General features: G+C 43.9%; 2 protein-coding genes across 4 annotated transcripts in view; one reads left to right on the forward strand and one right to left on the reverse strand.

Moving 5' to 3' along the window:
• Positions 1-9,708, reverse strand: part of pin1 (peptidylprolyl cis/trans isomerase, NIMA-interacting 1) — a 35,251-nt gene extending 25,543 nt beyond the window's left edge. Inside the window, exons 1-2 of one of the 2 annotated variants that reach the window (XM_078429509.1) lie at positions 9,474-9,500; positions 4,486-4,549 (exon numbers count right to left, since the gene is read on the reverse strand). In XM_078429509.1, coding sequence (XP_078285635.1) covers positions 4,486-4,549; positions 9,474-9,485 — 76 coding nt within the window. In that variant the 5' untranslated portion in view covers positions 9,486-9,500. Of the gene's footprint in view, positions 1-4,485; positions 4,550-9,473; positions 9,501-9,580 lie in introns of those variants that run through there. The other variant, XM_078429510.1, reaches the window with a different exon arrangement.
• Positions 9,709-10,941: 1,233 nt separating this feature from the next.
• ubl5 (ubiquitin like protein 5) lies at positions 10,942-21,820 on the forward strand. Of its 2 annotated transcripts, none has more exons than XM_078429308.1 (5): positions 10,942-11,021; positions 17,876-17,943; positions 19,502-19,585; positions 19,810-19,847; positions 20,772-21,820. In XM_078429308.1, exons 2-5 carry the CDS (start codon positions 17,888-17,890, stop codon positions 20,813-20,815), a joined length of 222 nt encoding a protein of 73 aa, XP_078285434.1. In that variant the 5' UTR covers positions 10,942-11,021; positions 17,876-17,887; the 3' UTR covers positions 20,816-21,820. The 2 variants fall into 2 exon arrangements, with proteins under 2 accessions (XP_078285434.1, XP_078285435.1); XM_078429309.1 differs by having other exon boundaries at positions 10,942-11,017.
• The last annotated feature ends 2,753 nt before the right edge of the window (positions 21,821-24,573 follow it).

The raw sequence follows: 24,573 nt of genomic DNA on the forward strand, positions 1-24,573 counted from the left end.
ATCCCGGGACACATTGTACACTTATTTTTTTTTTATTACAATATTTAAAACCAGCAATACACTAAAGTCAAGAAGCACTGCCAAGAATGTTCGAAATTAAAAGCAGAAATAAATGTTATACAATGCAAGAGATGTAGCTCTCTTTTGGTTCTTGGAAGAAAAAAAAATTATTCCCACCATTTCCAAGTCACAATTTACCCATTTGCCCTTATTTTTAGTTAGAGAATATTTAGTTCAGAAAAATGGCTCTTCAGATCACCAAGTCCTCACCAACCAGTGATTACACTAGCACTATCCTACACATTAAGGACAATTTTACCAAAGCCAATTAACCCACAGACCTGCACGTCTTTGGAGTGTGGAAGGAAACCGGAGCACCCGGAGGAAACCCACGCGATTACAGAGAGAACGTACAATATCTGTACAGACAGCACCTGTAGTCAAGAACAAACTCGGGTCTCTGGCGCTGTAAGGCAGCAAGCTCTACCGCTGTGCCACTGTGCCCTGGAATGCTTTCAGTAAGCCAGTCTCATTTTCATTCATTTAGTGGATTACACAACATGATACTTAAGCATCATTTGAATGACACTGTTCTGCAGGATCCAATAAGAGAAAATGAACCCATGTCTTTCTCCCAAGTGCCTGCAGTTGGAAATGTAAATGGCCTTCAAGTGCGAATCCTGATCTCGGAGACCTGTTGATCTTAGAATACAAGAGGAAGAAAATAATAAAAACATTGCTGGTCATCTTTTAAAATATTTTAGACTCGAGTGCTTTGTTACAGATTAGAGGGTACCAAATGTAACCAATCATTTAAAAAAGAGGGAAAACAAGGAATTACAGATCTGTAATCCAAACATTAGTTGGAAAAAGTTTAGAATAACATTAAAAGATGTAACTGCACGAAGACAGAAAACGGAAAATATTAAGTAGATTGGTTTAGATCAGGGGAAATTTCTTCATCCGAGGGAGATAAACATTTGGAATCATCTACCATAAAGGAAGAAAAGACCAAGACATTACAAGACTTATCGAAACATATAAGATTATTAAGGGGTTGGACACGTTAGAGGCAGGTAACATGTTCCCAATGTTGGGGGAGTCCAGAACAAGGGGCCACAGTTTAAGAATAAGGGGTAGGCCATTTAGAACGGAGATGAGGAAAAACTTTTTCAGTCAGAGTTGTAAATCTGTGGAATTCACTGCCTCAGAAGGCAGTGGGGGCAAAGTCTCTGAATGCATTCAAGGGAGAACTAGATAGAGCTCTTAAGGATAGCAGAGTCAGGGGGTATGGGGAGAAGGCAGGAATGGGGTACTGATTGAGAATGATCAGCCATGAACACATTGAATGGTGGTGCTGGCTTGAAGGGCCGAATGGCCTATTCCTGCACCTATTGTCTATTACATTTATTCAAGATACATTACTTGTCTGGTTCTCTGTCTTAATAGCTAAAAAGAACAGCAATTAAAAGTGCAATGGACTATGAATGTGAAACTTTCATTGTATTCCCTCCATAGCTGGGGCACGTACAAATCTTTCTGTCCTAGACATTCTCCATTGCCAGGGGGAGGCCACAATGCACCTCATATGCTGCCTTGGTTGCTTACTACTCAACAGTGTGCACATTGAATTCTCCAATTTTAAACTTCACCTACTGCAAACATCTTTCTTCTTCTCCCCCCCCCCCACCCCCCGCCCAACTCCCACCTCTCTTGTGCCCCATCCCAACTCCTTTTGCACAAACGTTGAAGGTCATCACCTTTGATGCCAATTTCAAACCTGCTCTCACTTCACACAGTCAATTTCACACTCTCAACATACAGTCTATCAGATTTCAGATTTATTTTCCGTCCGTGGTGGCAATTGGCGCATAGCGCTGCGTTAGACAGCACGAAAGCGAGCAATAAACACTTGAAGGCTGTGGTATTAGGCACTGCTTTGCAGCGGCTACAAGGCGAGGTACCGGGTTGGATGCAGACTCAGCAGGCGCCATTGCACCTTAGTTGCACCGGCAACATGTGTCTCAATCGCCTGACAATGGCGCAAGGCTCCCGTTGTACCACCCCCTGGTTTCCTCCAGGTTACCCAACGAGCCGATGCCACGTGGCATGTTTCCAGTCCCCGGAGCAGAGAGAGCAGGCAGGCAACTATGCCCTCTTATACTTTCCCAATGAAATCCAAAGTCTAGAAGCAGCAAGTCCTGACGAGGTGTGTAGGAAGGAACTACAGATGCTAGTTTATACCGTGTAGGAAGGAACTACAGATGCTAGTTTTGGCCATAGACAAAAAATCCTGGGATAACACAGCAAGTTAGGCAGCATCTCTGGAGAAAAAGAACAGTGGACATTTCGGGTTGGAACCCTTCTTCAGACTGAAAGTAGGAGGGGGGGGGCGGACTGGAGGCAGGAAAAGGCCAGAACAAATCAGACATTTCTTCTGACCTTTTTTCACCTTCAGTTTCTACCCACCCCCCATTCTTTTAATCGAGTGATGCTGCCAGACCCGCTGAATTACTCCAGGAGTTTGTGTCTGTCCTGACGAGGCACAACCCTCAACACAGAATTCAACTATTTCAGGTCAATTGGGTAGGTCTGATGAAAGGTCATCAACCTATGATATTAACTCAATTTTTTTTCTCTTTGCAGATGCTGCATTTATTCCAGGTGACCTTAAAGGTATCGCATAAAGGAGATGAGTGCTTGCTATGTAATTAATTAGTGTATTTTAGCAAAGATCTGGAACAGATAATGATGGGCTACAGAATCTCCTCCTGTGCTCTAAATCTGCAGTGGGTTTTTTGCCTGTCAGGTGATATCTGGCTTGTTTTGCAGGTTTAGCACTTGCAGTAATAAAACATGTTGGTTAGACTTCAGGGAATCCTGCATCAAAATCTGGGCATACATTCAGTATCAGAAAAGCCGTCATTTTGATGAAACATAGCAAGGACAGCATTTATTGGCACTTCTCAACTGCTACCTTCTTATCCTACTGCAGTTTTTCTGGTCAAAGTGCTCACAGAGGTGTTGACTGGGGAGTTTCAAGATTTTAACCTAGCAATGATAAAAGAATAGAGATATATATTTCCAAATTAGGATGTGGGTGGGGTGAAACCTGTAGCTAACGTTGTTCACTCACACTACTATGGGCAGCATGGCGGCGCAGCGGTAGAGTTGCTGCCTTATAGCTCCAGAGACCTGGGATCGATCCTGACTACGGGTGCTGTCTGTACGGAGTTTGTATGTTCTCCCTGTGAATGCATGGGTTTCCTCCCACATTCCAAAGACGTGCGGGTTGGTAGGTTAATTGGCTTCTGTAAATTGCCCCTAGCGTGTAGGATAGAACTAGTGTACACTAGTCACGTGTGGATCAAAGAGCCTCTTTCCACGCTGTATCTCTAAAGTCTAAAGTAAAGTCCACTCTTCTTGCTTTTTTTCATGGAAGAACTTGTGCTCTTGGGAAGTGCTGCTAGAATGGCTGAGGTAAGCAAGTTGTGGTACACTTTGCAGATGGAATGTACTACATACGGTATATTTGTGAAAGATATTGATGTTTTGGAATATTGGTTGGGGTGCCAATCAACTGGATTGCTTTGCCATTGATGATGGTGAAGCAACACTCATCCAGGCAAGTGAACCGTGTCCCACACTTCCAACAAGCGCCTTTTAGATGGAGCATCATATCACAAGTCACTCAACACAAGGAGCATAGCCTCCGATCTGCTGCTGTGTGCACAGTATCTATGCAGCTGATCCAGTCGAGTCTCGAGTCAATGGGGACCAAGGAAATTGGTGATGCGAATGCCACTAAATGTAAAGGGTCATGACTCTTGGTGAAGACCATTATTAGTTGACTCCATGAACATTACATGCCACTTTAAGCCTTTGTCGTGGTCTCTCTCTCTCTGCTCATACGAACTGCTCCAACTTCAGTACTGCAAACATAATCCAATATCCTACTTCTGACCTTTTGATGGAAAGAACATAATTGAAGCTCATGAAGGTGATTGGACCCAAGACACTGCCCTGGGGACCATCTGCAATTATATCCTGGTTCACTATAAATCTCCACCAACTAATCTCCTCGTAACACTTGGTCTTTAATTGGTGCCTGTCCTATTATCCAGCAATTCAAACACTCAGTTCTAGTAGGAAAAAAATTGCAGATGCTTGTTTAAATTGAAGGTAGACACAAAATGCTGGAGTAACTTGCCAGTGAAGAAGGGTCTCGACCCAAAACGTCACCCATTCCTTCTCTACCGAGATGCTGCCTGGCCCGCTGAGTTACTCCAGCATTTTGTGTCCATACTCAGTCCTCGTAATTCTTCCAACTTGATATACTGCACCTAATGGATGTTTGTCCTTCCATAACCACAACTGCCTTAATTTGTGCAAGATTTGACTGCAATCATTGGAGCTTTTCCACACCCCAATGCTGCATTTGGTCAAATGTGTCTTTGATGTCCAGGACAATTATTCATACCTCACCTTGGAATTCAGTGTGTTTTATCCACACGACAGAGGCTGTGATGAATCCTGGAGTCAAATGGCCCTGGCAAAAATTCAAATGGGCATTGGAGAGTAAATACCATTTAATAGCATTATAGCCCCACAACAGAAGCGTCCACGTAGCGGGGCTATAAACGAAGTGTCCTGAGCTAATTCTGCCACCACCATCGTCTACTGTACAAGCGAGGCTCCCACTGACTGTCGCCGGAAGCTTGCACCCTTTTCAGGACGGACGATGATAGCAATCCAACATTTGAATAATGGACACAAAAGAAGAAGTATAACACTGATATCTCCACCATTTTGCTGATGGTTGTGTCATTTGAGCAGTAATTAGCCAAGCTGGATAAGTGGAGAGTATTGCAATAACACTTCTGACAAGTTCCTTGTAGATGGAGCATCAGAAAACAGTAACGGTACTTGATCAGTTTGGTCAAAAGAGTGCCTAGTTCTGGAGTACAGAGCTTTAATACTAAAATAGGTATTTCTGGTTCCACATTTGCTGCACCCTGTCCATTCAACTAGCTCTTAATATCACGTATAGAAGCTGAAGATTGGCTTCCAGGATAGTGGGGAACTCGGGTGTAAAGTGAAATAGACCATCTACTCGATGCAAACCCTACAGCCTGGTCTATGGAACAGAAGGGGATGGGGGATGTTCTTGAGGGCGCATCTTCACATTACCATTTTTAACCATCCGATGGAGCAGCACTGCGGCGGAATTGCTGCCTTATATCGCCAGACTACGGGTGATATCTGTACAAAGTTTGTAATTTCTCTTTGTGCCCGCGTGGGTTTTCTCCAGGTATTCCGGTTTCCACCCACACCAAAGACGTACAGGTTTGTAGTTAATTAACTTAGATAAAATTGTAAATTGTCTCTAGTGTGTAAGGATAATGTTACTGTATGAGGTGATCACTGGTCAGCACGGACACAGTGGGCCTAAGGGCTTGTTTCCACGCTGTATCTCTAAAGTCTAAAGTTAGGTATGTAAAGAGGAAAAAAATAGTCAAGGCAAATGTGGGTCCCTTGAAGACAGAAGCAGGGGAATTTATTATGGGGAACAAGGAAATGGCAGACGAGTTGAACCGGTACTTTAGATCCGTCTTCACTAAGGAGGATACAAACAATCTCCCAGATGTTCTCGTGGCCAGAGATCCTAGGGTGACAGAGGAACTGGAGGAAATCCACATTAGGCAGGAAAAAGTTTTGGGTAGACTGATGGGACTCAAGGCTGATAAATCCCCAGGGCCTGATGGTCTGCATCCCAGGGTGCTTAAGGAGGTGGCTCTAGAAATAGTGGACGCATTAGTGATTATTTTCCAATGTTCTATAGATTCCGGGTCAGTTCCTGTGGATTGGAGGGTAGCTAATGTTATCCCACTTTTCAAGAAAGGAGGGAGAGAGAAAACGGGAAATTATAGACCAGTTAGTCTGACATCAGTGGTGGGGAAGATGCTGGAGTCAATTATAAAAGACAAAATTGTGGAGCATTTGGATAGCAGTAACAGGATCGTTCCGAGTCAGCATAGATTTACGAAGGGGAAATCATGCTTGACTAATCTACTGGAATTTTTTGAGGATGTAACTAGGAAAATTGACAGGGGAGAGCCGGTGGATGTGGTGTACATCGACTTTCAGAAAGCCTTCGACAAGGTCCCACATAGGAGATTGGTGGGCAAAATTAGAGCACATGGTATTGGAGGTAGGGTACTAACATGGATAGAAAGTTGGTTGACAGACAGAAACCAAAGAGTAGGGATAAATGGGTCCCTTTCAGAATGGCAGGCAGTGACTAGTGGGGTACCGCAAGGCTCGGTGTTGGGACCGCAGCTATTTACAATATACATCAATGACTTGGATGAAGGGATTAAAAGTACCATTAGCAAATTTGCAGATGATACAAAGCTGGGTGGCAGTGTGAACTGTGAGGAAGATGCTATGAGGTTGCAGGGTGACTTGGACAGGTTGTGTGAGTGGGCAGATGCTTGGCAGATGCAGTTTAATGTGGATAAATGTGAGATTATCCACTTTGGAGGTAAGAATAGGAAGGCAGATTATTATCTGAATGGTGTCAAGTTAGGAAAAGGGGACGTACAACGTGATCTGCGTGTCCTAGTGCATCAGTCACTGAAAGGAAACATGCAGGTACAGCAGTCAGTCAAGAAAGCCAATGAAATGTTGGCCTTCATAACAAGAGGAGTTGAGTATATGAGTAAAGAGGTCCTTCTGCAGTTGTACAGGGCCCTAGTGAGACCGCACCTGGAGTACTGTGTGCAGTTTTGGTCTCCAAATTTGAGGAAGGATATTCTTGCTATTGAGGGCATGCAGCATAGGTTTACTAGGTTAATTCCCGGAATGGCGGGACTGTCATATGTTGAAAGACTGGAGCGACTAGGCTTGTATACACTGGAATTTAGAAGGATGAGAGGAGATCTTATCGAAACATATAAGATTATTAAGGGGTTGGACACATTAGAGGCAGGAAACATGTTCCCAATGTTGGGGGAGTCCAGAACCAGGGGCCACAGTTTAAGAATAAGGGGTAGGCCATTTAGAACAGAGATGAGGAAAAACTTTCTCAGTCAGAGATTTGTGAATCTGTGGAATTCTCTGCCTCAGAGGGCAGTGGAGGCCAATTCTCTGAATACATTCAAGGGAGAGCTAGATAGAGCTCTTAAGGATAGCGGAGTCAGGGGGTATGGGGAGAAAGCAGGAACGGGGTACTGATTGAGAATGATCAGCCATGATCACATTGAATGGCGGTGCTGGCTCGAAGGGCCAAATGGCCTACTCCTGCACCTATTGTCTATTGTCTACAGTTATATGACCAGATTCAGTCAGACTGAAGCCAATGATTGAAAGATCAGGTGGATCTGGAACAACACACGTTTAATCCTCTGCTGCACTACTGCTTAATTGGCTCCTCATTTTTTAGATATACCTGGTGCTACTCCTTGCATGCTTGTAATTTAGCATTGGGTCATGACATTACAGATTGCGAAGATATACATTTTTTGCTGCAAATGGTCCACAGTGTCGTCTGGATGCCTAGAACTGGTCCGCCAGATCTATCCAATCCCATTCAGCACAATGATATTACCACAGAGCAGAATGGCATCCTCAGTGTGAAAATAGGGCTTGGTCCGTGGAAAATGGCCGCCATGGACCAAGTTAGGCAGATTGGCAAGGGAAAGGCCATTTAAGTATCTTTCTCACATTGTTTCACTCATTGCAGACTAAACCCATCAGCAGTGGCTTCAGAATTCAGCCAACTCAATTAATGAGTACACAAAAACTGCAGACTCTGGAATCTTGAGCCAAAAACAAGTTGCTGTAGGAACTCAGGGGTTCAGGCTGCAGTGGTGCAAGAGTGTACGGGGATCGCTGGGCGGCGCGGACTTGGTCGGCCGAAAAGGCCTGTTTCCGCGCTGTATATATATGATATGATGATATGAAGAGACAGACTGATGGAGTCGTGGGGAGCTACTCCATCAATCTACAGGGTCCCAGACCAACTAATTTGTCCAATTCACCCCCAAAATGCAGCCCAATTCCTCCAGCACTTTTTTTTCTGAATGATAAATTCTTCTTCTTCCAAATGTAATCTTCAAAATGAATAAACACTGATCCATCAGTTGGCTGAAGACGATAGGTGAGTGATTAGGAGAGGTTTCCTTGCTCTTTAATCCGATGTTGTGTGTCAATGTTAAAGAATTCCAGAACATCCTATACTGCCCCCTTAGGGGAACTCATCTTACCCTCCCACACCAGGAACACACACCTTACTCACCCATCCTGCCTCGGCCAATATCACTCTTCAAGCACCCATCTTACCTCATCTGGAGTACTCTTTACTCCCCCTTCCGAAACTTCCATCCATTCCTTGCCTTGGAGATATCCTCTCACCCCAGACACATTTTACCCACACAACTTGTCAGGGCAAACATCTGACCCACCCAATCTCCCAGGGCGCCTATCCTACCCATCCACACCTCCAGGGCACCCATCTTACCCACCCCCTCAGGGCTTCTGTGCACCACCCCCTCAGGGCTTCTGTTCCCCACCCGCTCAGGGCTTCAGTTCCCCACCCCCTCAGGACTTCAGTGCCCCACCCCCGCTATGGCTTCTTTCCCCCACCCCCTCAGGGCTTGTGCCCCACCCCCTCAGGATTTCAGTGCCCCACCGCCTCGGGGCTTCTGTTCCCCACCCCCTCGGGGCTTCTGTGGCCCACCCCCTCAGGGCTTCTGTTCCCCACCCCCTCAGGGCTTCTGTGGCCCACCTCCTCAGGGCTTCTGTGGCCCACCTCCTCAGGGCTTCTGTGTCCCACCACCTCAGAGCTTCTGTGCCCCACCCCCTCAGACCCTCTCTGCCGCAGGCCCACACATGTGACACCAGTTTCTATCCCCCCCCACCCGATCTTCTTTCCCCATTCTCCACATCCTCCCCCCCCCCCCCCCACCCATCCTACTCCCCTTCCCTACCCCTCCTACTCCCCCCTCCTACCCCTTCCCCACCCCTCCTACCCCTTCCCCACCCCTCCCCCCTCCTACTCCTTCCCCACCCCTCCTACCCCTTCCCCACCCCTCCCCCCTCCTACTCCTTCCCCACCCCTCCCCCCTCCTACTCCTTCCCCACCCCTCCCACTCCTCCCCCACCCCTCCTACCCCTCCCCCCTCCTACCCCTCCCCCACCCCTCCTACTCCTCCCCACCCCTCCTACTCCTCCCCCACCCCTCCTACCCCTCCCCCTCCTCCCCCACCCCTCCTACTCCTCCCCCACCCCTCCTACTCCTCCCCCTCCTACTCCTACCTCCCTCTCCCCCAGGATCCATCTTTCCTCCCCTCCCCAGGTTCCGCACATGCAACAGAGCTCTGTCCCCACCCCTCAGGCTTCTTTCCCCCACCCCTAGGCCTAGGGGCTTATGTCCCACACCCCTCCATCCCTGCCGCAGGCCCCACACTCACATGCGATACCATTCTGTCCCCTCCCCAACGTTTTTACTTCAGAGCATCACTGCCTCGCTGCGTTGCGGATTATATTGTTGTGGTTGTTGTTGTTGAAGGAGCGGTACCTGACTTTCGGCTCATCCGCTTCTCCCAGCCGGAGGGTAGTGGCTCCTCGTCGGCCATCGTCCTCGCACTGCTGCCGCCGCCGACGCCGCCTCCCGGCGCAACCGAACTTGCTGGCTGCGGGCCCCGAGAGCCCGCCCCCTTCCCCCGGATTGGTCAACGTAGACGCCAAAGCCCGCCCTCTTCCCCATTTCCCAACTGCGATTGGTCCTCGCCGACGTCAGTCAACCACCTCTCCAAACTACCGCCCCCTCTACTATCCACCTCCATTGGTTGGTCTCGACGTCAATCAACGCCCCTGTCCACGATTCCGCTCGGTGATTCGTCAACTCGCACATCAATTACGGTCCAGCCCCGCCCACGATGCAACCTAACCTGCTACCGGTAAAAAAAGAGAGAGAGTGAGGGAGAGAATCCCTTGACCAAAGATACTAGAGGAGCAAGATAGACCACTCGACACTACAAACCGTGGGTATGTCACGACGCCATTTTAGTAGGCAGAAACTTGCAGCAACATTTAAACAGAAAAAAAACAAAAATCTGTGAATTGATGGATGAGATATATTCTGCATTTTAATGGTATCATCACAATAGACCATAGACAATAGGTGCAGGAGTAGGCCATTCTGTCCTTCGAGCCAGCACCGCCATTCAATGTGATCATGGCTGATCATATCATATCATATCATATCATATCATATATATACAGCCGGAAACAGGCCTTTTCGGCCCTCCAAGTCCGTGCCGCCCAGTGATCCCCGCACATTAACACTATCCTACACCCACTAGGGACAATTTTTACATTTACCCAGCCAATTAACCTACATACCTGTACGTATTTGGTATTTGGATCATTCTCAATCAGTACCCCGTTCCTGCCTTCTCCCCATACCCCCTGACTCCGCTATCCTTAAGAGCTCTATCTAACTCTCTCTTTAATGCATCCAGAGAACTGGCCTCCACTGCCTTCTGAGGCAGAGAATTCCACAGATTCACAACTCTCTGAATGAAAAAGTTTTTCCTCATCTCAGTTCTAAATGGCCTACCCCTTATTTTTAAACTGTGGCCCCTGGTTCTGGACTCCCCCAACATTGGGAACATGTTTCCTGCCTCTAACGTCACACATACTGTCCCCCCCCCCAAAAAAAACCACTGATTACACTGCGAGAGGCAGAGCGAACGGCGGGTTTTGCTTACTAAAATGACGCTTCTTTGCGTACTACACTTCAGTATAGGCGATTTCAACGGAGTGGTCCATCCGGCTCCTCTAGTATCTTTGCTCTTGACTGCCTCCAATGAGAGGGGGCGGGACAACTCACACGTCACCTGATTGGGCACTCCGGCTGTCAATCAACCAGGGGGGCGTGGTCACCCTGCGGCCTAGTCGTCGTTGCTCCGGAAAGTGGAGCCTGAGCGGTAGTAGTGGAGCTGCGTGGTCGGTAGGTAAGCGATGCTCTCCTCCACAATTAGTCGCCTCAAACTCTCAACGTCGGTCGCGTTAGAGATTAAGCTTGACTTTGTTTTTACATTTTCATGGCGGTAGTGGCTGTATCGCCCTCACTGTGGGCCCAGGCGGCCTTTGCACTCGGGCTGCAGCGATCCTTCTACACATTGCATTGCCCTGGATTATTATTGTTAATGATGTAGTTTGTTATTATTATTAACGTTGGAGTTATTAGTATTGTAGTTATTAATGTTGTAGATTGTATTAGTGTTGTAGTTATTAACGTTGGAGTTATTAGTAGTATTGTAGTTCTTAATGTAGTTTTTATTAGTGTAGTTATTATTAACGTTGGAGTTATTAGTATTGTAGTTATTAATGTAGTTTTTATTAGTGTAGTTATTATTAACGTTGGAGTTATTAGTATTGTAGTTATTAATGTAGTTTTTAATTAATGTTGTTATTATTAACGTTAGAGTTATTAGTATTGTAGTTATTAATGTAGTTATTATTAACGTTGGAGTTATTAGTATTGTAGTTATTAATGTAGTTTTTATTAATGTTGTAGTTATTATTAACGTTAGAGTTATTAGTATTGTAGTTATTAATGTAGTTTTTATTAATGTTGTAGTTATTATTAACGTTAGAGTTATTAGTATTGTAGTTATTAATGTAGTTTTTATTAATGTTGTAGTTATTATTAACGTTAGAGTTATTAGTATTGTAGTTATTAATGTAGTTTTTAATTAATGTTGTTATTATTAACGTTAGAGTTATTAGTATTGTAGTTATTAATGTTGTTTTTATTAGTATTGTAGTTATTAATGTTGTAGTTTGTATTAGTGTTGTAGTTATTATTAACGTTGGAGTTATTAGTATTGTAGTTATTAATGTTGTAGTTTGTATTAGTGTTGTAGTTATTATTAACGTTGGAGTTATTAGTATTGTAGTTATCAATGTTGTTGTTTGTATTAGTGTAGTTATTATTAACGTTGGAGTTACTAGTATTGTGGTTATTAATGTTGTTTTTATTAGTGTTGTAGTTATTATTAACATTGGAGTTATTAGTATCGTAGTTATTAATGTTGTAGTCAATAGGTGCAGGAGGAGGCCATTCGGCCCTGTGAGCCAGCACCGCCATTCAATGCGATCATGGCTGATCATTCTTAATCAGTACCCCGTTCCTGCCTTCTCCCCATACCCCCTGACTCCGCTATCCTTAAGAGCTCTATCTAGCTCTCTCTTGAATGCATTCAGAGAATTGGCCTCCACTGCCTTCTGAGGCAGTGAATTCCACAGATTCACAACTCTGACTGAAAAAGTTTTCCTCATCTCTGTTCTAAATGGCCTACCCCTCATTATTAAACTGTGGCCCCTTGTTCTGGATTCCCCCAACATTGGGAACATGTAGCCGCTCCAGTATTTCAACATACGACAGTCCCGCCATTCCAGGAATTAACCTCGTAAACCTACGCTGCACGCCCTCAATAGCAAGAATATCCTTCCTCAAATTTGGAGACCAAAACTGCACACAGTACTCCAGGTGCGGTCTCACTAGGGCCCTATACAACTGCAGAAGAACCTCTTTGTTCCTATACTCAACTCCTCTGCCTGCTGTGCCTGCATGCTTCCTTTTAGTGACTGATGCACTAGGACACCAAGATCTCGTTGTACGTCCCCTTTTCCTAACTTGACACCATTCGGATAATAATCTGCCTTCTTATTCTTACCACCAAAGTGGATAACCTCACACTTATCCACATTAAACTGCATCTGCCATGCATCCGCCCACTCACACAACCTGTCCAAGTCACCCTGCAACCTCATAGCATCTTCCTCACAGCTCACACTACCACCCAGTTTTGTATGATCTGCAAATTTGCTAATGTTACTTTTAATCCCTTCATCCAAGTCATTAATGTATATTGTAAATAGTTGCGGTCCCAGTTATTAATTTTGTTGTTTTTAATTAGTGTTGTGGTTGTTATTATTAGTGTTGTAGGTATTACTATCTTACCGGTTATTTTTACTGTTGTCTTGTAGTTATTCTTATGATTGTTATTATTTGTGTTGTAGTTATTATTATTAGTGTTGTAGTTCTTACTATTATTATTATTAGTGTTATTATTAGTGTAGCTATCAGTTTCACAAAATACTGGAGTAACTCAGCAGGTCAGGCAGCATCTCGGGAGAGAAGGAATGGGTGATGTTTTGGGTCAAGACCCTTCTTCAGAACAGTGTAGTTGTCAGTGTTATTAATACTGTTGAAGTTATTAATGTTGCAGTTATTGTTATTAGTGTTGTAGTCATTATTATTAGTGTTGAGGGTATTACTATCTTACTATTGTTATTATTACTATTGTAGTTATTATTCTTGGTGTTGTAGTTATTCTTGCTTTTGTTATTATTAGCGTGATCATTAGTGTTGTAGAGGGGAGAACCACCCCTCTCTTCCTAAGGGTCTCGACAATTCCTTTTCTCCAGAGATGCTGTCTGACCTGCTGAGTTACTCTGGCATTTTGTGTCTATCTTCAGCTTAAACCAACATCTGCAGTTCCTTCCTCCACACCATGTAAAACAAGGCCAGCTTACCCAGCCTCTACTTGTAACTGAAACATTGTTTAAGTGGCCTTTAGAGGGGCACATGGAACTTCAGGGAATAGAAGGATATGTACAGGAAGTTGAGATCAGTTTAATTTGACATTATGTTCATCACAAACATTGTGGGCCGAAGGGCCGGTTCGGTGCTATGTTCTATAATGTTCCAGGCACTTTTTTGGTGGGTCATCTCTGCACCCTCTCCAGTACAATCCTTTACTGTATCAGTATAATTAATAGTATTATAATATCACTATTCACAAATTTTAATATTGTTGAAAACATCATTGGGCTAATTGTGTATACTTCTGTTGTGGTTTCCATTGCATTGGAAAAATCAAAACACTGGGTGATTGCTTTACGGAACATGTGTTCAATTTTCAGAAGCAATCCTAAGTTTCTGGCTTTCTTTCCTCCCACCCCTGTAATCAGTATGAAGAAGGGTCCCGACCCGAAATGTCACCTATCCAGGGATGCTGCCTAACCCACTGAGTTACTCCAGCACTTTGACTATCCTTGATAAACCAGCATCCACAGTTTCTTGTTTCCAAGTTTCTATTTGCTTTTCACTTTAATTATCCACCCCACTCTCTCACTCTGACCCACTCTCTCACTCTGACCTATCTGTATGTGGCCTCCTTAACTATGCCAGCAAGGTTCAACACAAACGTGAGGAACAATCCCCCTCGTCTTCTGTGGGCAAGTTGCAGCTTTCTATACCTGATTTCAGAATCTCCAACATTAGTTAATTCTCTCTTTCTGAGCTGTATCAGCGCTGTTTGTAATGTCTAGCTTGCTATTAGCAACACAGACCCATCGTTAGGGTTAGCAACTGGTGTTCCTGACCTGCTGAGTGTATTTCAGTTTTAGTTCTGGTTTCCTGCACTTGCAACATTTTAAATTATCACTGCTGTTAATAGCATAACCAATACTATTCGCCGGATCATATTACAATACAATACAATACAATATATCTTTATTGTCATTGTACAGGGGTACAACGAGATTGGGAATGCGCCTCCCATACGATGCAATAAATTAATTAGCTAGTCAGTATTAATTTAAACAACCCAATGAAACAAATTGTAACAGTTTTAAAACAGAATAAAGTGCAAGTAGATCTGTGCCGGATCACTGTGTGATGTGACCATCCGGCCCAGCAGGACCGGTTCATAGCAGCTATGGCCCTGGGGATGAAGCTGTTCCTGAGTCTGGAGGTGCGGGCGTAGAAGGCCTTGTATCGTCTGCTCGATGGTAGAAGTTCAAACAGACTGTTGCAGGGGTTTGAAGAGTCTTTGTGGATGCTGGTGGCTTTTCTGAGGCATCGTGTGTTGTAGATGCCCTCCAAGGCTGGTAGATGTGTTCCGATGGTCCTCTGAGCTCTATGGACTACCCGCTGAAGAGCTTTCCTCTCTGCCTCCGTGCAGCTGAGATACCATACAATGATGCCATGTGTTAGGATGCTCTCTATGATGCAGCGGTAGAATGTCGTCAGCAGCTGTTGGGGTAGACCAGACATCTTCAGTGTTCTTAAGTAGAACAGTCGTTGCTGTGCCTTCTTGACCAGCGCAGCAGTGTTATTTTGTTCTTTTATCATTAATGGTGACTTCAGCATTTTGTCTTTAATGATAATATCATCTTTGCAATCACTATTACGAACCACACAGCCTAATAAATAGACCTAATGTCTGAGTTAAATCAATTTTCTCGATGTTAGTTAATTGGATAGAGACACAGTGCTCTATCTACCCAAGCTCCCTATAGTGTAAGGTAGCACGGTGGCTCAGCGGTCGATTTGCTGCCTTACAGCGCCAGAGACCCGGGTTTGATTCTGACTACAGAGTTTGCACGTTCTTTCTGTGACTCGTTGTACTCGCTGGAATTTAGAAGATTGAGGGGGGATCTTATAGAAACTTACAAAATTCTTAATGGGTTGGACAGGCTAGATGCAGGAAGATTGTTCCCGATGTTGGGGAAGTCCAGAACAAGGGGTCACAGTTTAAGGATAAGAGGGAAGTCTTTTAGGACCGAGATGAGAAAGTTTTATTTCACAGAGAGTGGTGAATCTGGAATTCTCTGCCACAGAAGGTAGTTGAGGCCAGTTCATTTGCTGTATTTAAGAGGGAGTTAGATGTGGCCCTTGTGGCTAAAGGGATCAGGGGGTATGGAGAGAAGGCAGGTACGGGATACTGAGTTGGATGATCAGCCATGATCATATTGAATGGCGGTGCAGGCTCGAAGGGCCGAATGGCCTACTCCTGCACCTAATTTCTATGTTTCTATGACCGCGTGGTTCTTTTTCTAGACGTTCCGGTTTCCTTCTACATTCCAAAGAAGTGTAGCTTTGTAGGTTTATTAGCTTCTGTAAATTGTCCCCTTTGGGTAGAATTGAACTTGTGTATGGGCAATCACTGATCGGTATGGCCCATGGGGGTCAAAGGGCCTGTTTCTACACTATTTCTAAACTAAATTAAACACGGCTGAAGAGGGGAGAGGAATGGATTCAATTGGAGAAATCTAGTAAAGGGCCAGCATGGGTACAGTGGGCTGAATGGTGTAATTCGATATTGATGAAACCCAGGACCCATGGTTATCTTGGACGTTAGCTTAATTCTTTATCCTGTAGGTTAATGTTAAACCAAGGTAACTTCAAGAAGAATATCCACCCACATTTTGCTTATAATTGAATTGAACAGCAGACAATAACTTGATTAAATCAATCCATTTGTAAATACACCAAAGGACACTGTAAGGGGTTTCTGCGCCGAGCTTTCGCCCGACCCAAGGTCCCCGTGCCTTGCTCTGATCCCTTGACCAGGCCGTGCACACTGGTTCCCCGTGAGTGGTTCGACCCACTCACCCCTTACGGTTCTAGACACTGGGCTTAGATGCAGGAGCTCTTATAGTGCAGAAAAAATTCAACCAGACCAGATTTCAAAACCAGGGTTTAAATGAAAAGGCTTTTATTCAGCATTTGGGACTATTGTCCATGAATATATTTATAGTTCTATAATACATGTCTATAAAACACATACCGAATCACACGAATACTTATAACTATGAATCATAAAACACACACAGTTCCATAAGACATATACACGACTGTAAGATGGGGAACGTATGACACATCGCAAAATTGACCAACACACACTCTTTTACACACCCACGTTTATTCAAACCACCCTCCCCTCTACACTAAACTATGTCCAGGATATGCAAGATCTGGGTGCATGCTCACCATGGGGCTATTACTGGGGTTACTGGCTGTTCGTGCTGCAGTATTTCTCCTCGAGTTGCGTGCCTGTTCCTCTCTCTTGCATCCGTTCTTCTTGCCTGTCTTTTCTTCCTCCTGCATTCGTTTTCTTGCCTGCTTGCGTTCCTTGCAGGTTTTCTTCTAGAGTTGACTTAACTTGACTTAACTTTTTCACCCAAAAGTAGTGGCCAGTTATACTGTTTCTGACCCGTCCTATCTCCCGCCAGATCTTGGAATCTCTTTGTTCAAAAAGATATGTATGAGGTTTTCTTCTGATCTGCGCTTATGTTCGGGGATACCGGGGATGGCCAGACGGTGTAAATTGGGATTTCATTGTGAGGTGATGGGTGTTAACTGGTTTCCCATCACCTACCAGGTAGTTTTCTATGGGCTATTGTGCCCCCTCACTGAGATGAACTGTTTAGGTCGGCTTGGGGCATTGTGAGTATGCTGATGTCAGCGCCCCAGTGTCTGGACTCCGACCTGGTTTCGTAGGTTTCTGCATGGCCAATACCCATCCTTTGTTCTGGCCATGGCTTTGCAGAAAACCTAGAGACTGGGATGTAAGGTTTTTACCTTTTGTGGCTGGTCACGAGGTCCTGCAGCCATTTTAGGACCCACAGATTGTGACATCCTTTGGTAAACTGACTGCAGCCTTTCTCCGCTATCAGCCCCAGTCTCCCGTTTAAAATGTCCAAACTGCCGCTCTTTGGTTTTGTGTTGAATTGTGTTGCTTTCCAAATGAGGGAAAACTTCTCAAATCTTACAGACACAGAGCTGGAGTAACTCATCAGGTCAGGCCGCATCTCTGGGGAACATGGATGGGTGACGTTTCGGGTCAAGACCCTTCTTCAGTCACCATTTATAAATTCCATGAGAATACTGAATATGGAGATGGTGACGGTCAAAATAACCAAATCATGGAGTGAATTACTTTGGGAAATTTTGATTCGGGATGCAGGTGGCTTTGTTTTCTTTTTAAACTTCCATTCCTCATCTTTCCAGGAATTCTTAAAAATGATTGAGATCATTTGCAATGACCGTTTGGGGAAGAAAGTACGTGTGAAGTGCAAGTATCCTTTTTAAGATGGCTGGTAAATGCTGTGTCCTTTTCAAATAGGATTTTGATTGTTTGATTGTTTGATAGTGGTCCTTGTTTGCCCTATTGGTTATGCCTCTGCATCCATAGACATAATGAGTACCATTGTATCTACATGCTTAAATAACTGCTCTAGATGTCAACTTCTTTACATCGGCGAAACCAAACGCAGGCTCGGCGATCGTTTCGCTCAACACCTTCGCTCAGTCCGCCTTAACCAACCTGATCTCCCGGTGGCTGAGCACTTCAACTCCCCCTCCCACTCCCAGTCTGACCTTTCTGTCATGGGCCTCCTTCAGTGCCATAGTGAGGCCCACCGGAAATTGGAGGAACAGCACCTCATATTTCGCTTGGGCAGCTTGCAGCCCAGCGGTATGAACATTGACTTCTCCAACTTTAGATAGTTCCTCTGTCCCTCTCTTCCCTTCCCAGTTCTCCCTCTATCTTCCTGTCTCCACCTATATCCTTCCTTTGTCCCGCCCTCCTGACATCAGTCTGAAGAAGGGTCTCGACCCGAAACGTCACCCATTCCTTCTCTCCTGAGATGCTGCCTGACCTGCTGAGTTACTCCAGCATTTTGTGAAAAAATACCTTCGAGTTCTATCAGCATCTGCAGTTATTTTCCTACACTGCTTAAATAACTCAGTGGGTTAGGCTGACCCACTGAGTTACACCAGCACTTTGTGTCGTTTTTCTATGAACTATCATCTGTAGTTCTCTCGTTTCCCTCTCCCCTGACTAATCTGAAGAAGGGTCTTGACCCGAAACGCCGCCCATTCCTTCTCTCCAGAGATGCTGCCTGTCCAGCTGAGTTACTCCAACATTCTGTGTCTATCTTCGGTTCAAACCAGCATCTGCAGTTCCTTCCTACACTCCTGTAGTTTCTTGTGTCTACATGAATAAAATGTATTGGGCACAGTTATTGGAGTGTTAGTAAAGCTTACGTATATTGCAGCCTAAACCTGGTAAACCTTGTCGGCACCCTATATGTGGCAACTCTGCATATTGTATGGATGGTATGTAAAACGAAGAATTTCACTTTGATATGTCACATGATAATAAAGTATCAATCCTGGTGGGAGTGCATTGGAGTCCACCTTCCATTTGTGAGAAAGAAAAGCTGTTGAGCATGATTTTAATTTTGGAGAATATGAGATCTTTTTGAGAGATCAGCAGTCATTTCAGCAGCTGATATACTGCTTAACTGCTAATGATTATGATCAAGCTCGAGTCCCAACAGTCAACTACAGCCAAGGAACATGTCCACAGTGTCCTAATCAAAAAACGATGATTGCATGAATAGTTCATTGTATTTGTCACCAGTTGGCAATAAATCAATTTCATTTTGAGTCAGAACTGATTTGTAAAAAAATAAAATGACAGGGGACTGATATTTTGCAAAAAATTGCTGAATTAGACTTGGATTTAATCTGTTTATGTTTGGAAGCAAAAAGGGACCACTTACACAGGATAATGAACAGAATGTCTCGCAGATCAATGTGTTTTCGTTCCTTAATATTTCATTTTTCCAGCCCTGATGATACCATTAAAGATTTGAAGAAGTTAATAGCTGCACAGACTGGAACAAAATGGGACAAGCTCGTCTTGAAAAAATGGTTTGTTCTCTTACTTGGCTTTTTGGTCCTGAACTGGAATTGTTTTAACCTCTCTAAAATGTTCCATGTTTCTTTCTCTCTGCTTTCAAAACAAAACTTCCCCTCAAAATTCTCCAGCCCTTTAGCTGAAGTTGAAATAAAAGTGTAATCCTGGATTGGTTGAAGAAAATGAAAAAAAAGTTTATTTCAATTCCTTGTTCTAACTTTAACTTTTCCAATTTTAGGTACACCATTTTCAAGAATCATGTCCAGTTGGAGGATTGTATCCTTTGCTGTTATGAATTTACGCTTATGATTTCAGCTATTTCAGACTCTGAGTTAGCTGGGGGGAGGGGGGGTGGTGGGGGAGGGGTTGGTGGTTGAGATTAACTTTTGTCAATTTTAGTACATGGCTCATAACATCTAATCCTAATTTCCAAAGAACAGTTTTCTGGTCAAAGAAAATGCACAGCATCTTTACCACTGCTGCCCACTATTACTTGGGAATTTGGTAGCCAATTCAACCAAATGCCCTTAAGTACATAGACAATTTATTGGTTCTCAATGAACTGGAAATTGCCACAAATTTTTCATCTTCAGAGAAGCAACTAATGACATAGTTTTATCACTTCTTTCTGAAGTTCTAAGTTTTATCAAAACTTTCTGAAAGTTCATCTGTTCACATTTCAATTTTGTTTTCCCGTTCAAGAATATGTGATTTATTTTCAACACAAAAAAACTATCTCCTAAGATTTGGAATTATTTTAAATTAAGTCAATTTCCATGATTTGCACTTTAAAAAAAAAATCTCTGGAAAGAAACAGTTCTCCGCTATGCATGGTTGTGTTGATTGTTCTGTATTGTTCTGTATTGTGTGTGTGTGTGTGTGTTTGGTTTAGTTTAGAGATACAGTGCAGATACAGACACTTCGGCCCAGCGATCACCCCCACATTAACACTATCCTACACACACTTGGGACAATTTACATGTACACCAAGCCAATTAACCTACATACCTGTATGTCTGTGGACTGTGGGAGGAAACTGAAGATCTCGGAGAAAACCCACTCGGTCACGGGGAGAACGTACAAACTCCGTACAGACAGCACCCGTAGTCTCCGGCGCGGCAAAAGCTGTAAGGCAGCAACTCTACAGCTGCGCCACTCTGCCGACCAGTGTGTAAGAGCCTTGACCAAAATTACCTTCAGATGAGATCCACGATGGAATGAACTTGGAGCTTTATTACCAGTGAAGTGTATTACAGCCTGTGAAGTCTGCCTCGATTGACCAACAACTCATGGAGAAACCAGCTTGCGGCTTCAAAATGAACATTTCATTTGTGCATTTCTGCACCGTGCTCATAACCGTTGTTTAAGAATGTTCTTTATACTGTAAAACAAGTTTAGCTTTTGATTTCTGACAAATTGCTTTTAATTTCCAGTGTTTATTAGCAAATAAAGTGGCTAATCTGTGCGATTGAATCCCTATCTTTTTTTCCTCCCACCCTGACTATAAATTGTTTCATTCAGCACACATCTTTTTGACTAGATATTGCCTTAAGCTTCCTGCCAAACTGGGTTGTGCATTTGCTACTGTTTCCATAACTTTATATTTGTTAGAATTCCCAACAGTCGCTGAATGAAAAGAAGAATTTGAGGAGATTGAAACTCTCCTATATAATTTTGTGTTTATTAGCAAAATATATTCTTTCTTCTGTGTTTGATTTAACAAAGGTTGGAGGTAGATGCTTCATTCAGTATCCCCCCCCACTCCTTCTGCAGATTTGTTAATTGACCAGTTAACTGGCTAACAGTGCAAGTGTGTACTATCAGAAAACTACTGTTCTCTGTAGTGGGGTTAGATCAACAATAAAGGACACAAAGTGCTGAGGTAACTTCTTCAGACTAACTGGAGTAAGGGAGTAAACAGCTTGAAGAGGCGGTAAGGAAGAAGGGTCCCGACCCAAATCGCCATCTATCCGTGTTCTCCAGAGATGCTGCCTGACCTGCTGACTTACTCCAGCACTTTGTATCTTTTTTGTATTAACCAGCATCCTTAACCAGTTCCTTGTTTCTGCACTTAGATTTACAAGAACTAGTACACTTGCTGGAATGGAATTAAATTCTAGACATATTCCTTCCTTTTGGTTTTTGTTTCCATGTCCAGCCTGAATTTAACTGAAATGTGTTTCTTTTTTTAGGCCATTATCTAATTTTGAAAGTCATTTTGTAATGCAACATTAAAGAATTTGGTGAGAGTAATGTTTTTAATTCTTAGCTACTGAAGTGTTATTTTTAAATGGCTGTAAACCATTTTCCAATCTTTTGATAGTTGCCTGTTCATTAGAGTTTAGAAGAATAAGAGGGGATCTCGTAGAAATCCACCAAAGATTAGACAATAGACAATAGGTGCAGGAGTAGGCCATTCGGACTTCGAGCCAGCACCTCCATTCAATGTGATCATGGCTGATCATTCTCATTCAGTACCCTGTTCCTGCCTTCTCCCCATACCCCCTGACTCCGCTATCCTTAAGAGCTCTATCTAGCTCTCTCTTGAATGCATTCAGAGAATTGGCCTCCACTGCCTTCTGAGGCAGAGAATTCCACAGATTTACAACTCTCTGACTGAAAAAGTTTTTCCTCATCTCCGTTCTAAATGGCCTACCCCTTATTCTTAAACTGTGGCCCCTGGTTCTGGACTCCCCAAACATTGGGAACATGTTTCCTGCCTCTAACGTGTCCAACCCCTTAATAATCTTATATGTTTCGATAAGATCCCCTCTCATCCTTCTAAATTCCAGTGTATACAAGCCTAGCCGCTCCAGGCTTGAACGATTGGAGGCTCCAGGCTTGAACTCCAGGCCTAACGCTCCAGGCTTGAACTCCAGGCCTAACGCTCCAGGCTTGAACTCCAGGCCTAACAGGACTGAACGATTTAAAAGCAGGATGGATGTTCCTGGCAGCTGGGAGTTCAGGATCACAGTCTAAAGATAAAGGGGTAGGCCATTTAACACTGGACGATTTGTTGTGAACCTGTGGCATTTCCTATCAAAGCATTAGGAGGCAAATAATTGAATACTTAGGGAGTTAGATGTTCTTGGGATGAAGGATCTGATGTGTAAATTGAGAGTATTTGAATGATCTACCATGACCATATTGGGTGGTAAATTACACGAAGTGCCAATGGCCAATGGCTCTGCTCTGTAAGCCTGACAATGCTTTTGGAAGTTATGTTGCATTAATTTTTAACTAGAATTCTCATCCTCACCATTTTGTACATTTCATGTTCTTTACAACTTCAGTAGCAGGTGTTCTTAGCCTTGGCTCTCTTAATCTACTGTTTTCAAATGATTATAGTCGCCTTTAAAGATTTTGACCCTGCAATTTGTCGTCATTAACGAGTGCATAACATCAAGAAGTATTTGGAGGAATTCATAAAGACCAGGTGCTGAAGGGATGATGGAAAGAGGGGATGGGTTTGAAGAATGATGTGGAATACCATTAACTGATGTGTAGGAAGGAACTGCAGATGCTGGTTTAAACCGACGGTGGACACAAATGTTGGAGTAACTCAGCGGGACAGGCAGCATCTCTGGAGAGAAGGAATGGGTGACATTTCCGGTCGAGACACGGATGTGCTGTGAATTTGGAAATGTGCTGGTGATGAAATGTTGAATGTCAATTCAATATCAGCCTTGAAAGTGAGTTAAATTATATAGTGAGATAAGGAAAGGGGAGAAAATGCCACAAAATGGATTTCTTTGAATACTGATCACCAGATTATATTTGTGAGGATGATTATGCCTGATGACAAGTGGTCCACAACTGCGGATCGTTGACTTTCCGGTCTTTAGAACTAATTCTTCTACCTCTGGAATTAACGAACTTACCGAATAGTGAAAGGTTTGGATAGAGTGGATGTGGAGAGGATGTTTCCACTAGTGAGAGAGTCTAGGACCAGAGGACGTGCCTTTAGGAAGGAGATGAGAAGGAACTTCTTTAGTCAGAGGGTGGTGAATCTGTGGAATTCTTTGCCACAGAAGGCTGTGGAAGTCAAGTCAATTGATATTTTAAAGGCAGAGATAGATTTTTGATTAGTACGGGTTTTGGGGATTATGGGAAGAAAGCGGGAGAATCGGGTTAGGAGGGAGAGATAGACCAGCCATGATTGAATGACGGAGTAGACTTGATGGGCCGAAGGGCCTAATTCCTGCCCCTATGACCTCTGACATAGGCAGCTCTTGCATTATATATAGTTTGATAGCTTTATGCTATTCGCACAGTTACAAATTTGGATTGTTTTCTCCGGTACATTGGAGGCCGCAGGATAAGCAGAAATAAGTATTTAGTGGCATAGCTAGGAAAGATGGAGTTGGTTTTCCAAGGTGGAAATGTCAAGTACTGCAGGTCAGATTTAATATGAGAATTTTATCAAAACCCGCCTTCACTTGTGTTCACAGATTACGTGCTACGCTTTGTCCTGCCTCCTTCCAGCTTTCTTTCTCCTTCCCTCCCACTCTCAATCTGTCTGAAAACGAGTCCCAAACCAAAACATCACCTATCCATGTTGACTAGGATGCTGCCTGACCTGCTGAGTTACTCCAGCACCTTAACGTCTTTTTGTAAACTAATATCTAGATTTAGAGATACAGCGCAGAAACAGGCCCTTCGGCCCACTGGGTCCGTGCTGCCCAGCGATCCCCGCACACTAACACTATCCTACACCCACTAGGGACAATTTTTTACATTTGCCCAGCCAATTAACCTTCAAACCTGCACGTCTTTGGAGTGTGGGAGGAAACCGGAGATCCCGGAGAAAACCCACGCAGGTCACGGGGAGAACGTACAAACTCCGTACAGACGGCACCCGTAGTCAGGATCGAACCCGAGTCTCCGGTGCTGCATTCGCTGTAAGGCAGCAACTCTACCGCTGTGCCACCGTGCTGCCCTGTTCCTTATTTGTTTCCTTATTTCTACTAGTGCGTGGGAGGAATTTACGAGGCAAGTTCTT

Source organism: Rhinoraja longicauda, chromosome 37 (assembly GCF_053455715.1).
Source record: "Rhinoraja longicauda isolate Sanriku21f chromosome 37, sRhiLon1.1, whole genome shotgun sequence".
NCBI classification, from domain to species: domain Eukaryota; kingdom Metazoa; phylum Chordata; class Chondrichthyes; order Rajiformes; family Arhynchobatidae; genus Rhinoraja; species Rhinoraja longicauda.

Bases quoted from the DNA above. Each gene is read 5' to 3' on its own strand.
- ubl5 (XM_078429308.1), top strand. From the start codon at position 17,888: ATGATTGAGATCATTTGCAATGACCGTTTGGGGAAGAAAGTACGTGTG. The intron at 19,586-19,809 runs GTTTGTTCTCTT...TTCCAATTTTAG, and splicing joins AAGCTCGTCTTGAAAAAATG to GTACACCATTTTCAAGAATC. The intron at 19,848-20,771 runs GTATCCTTTGCT...AATTACCTTCAG, and splicing joins TCATGTCCAGTTGGAGGATT to ATGAGATCCACGATGGAATG.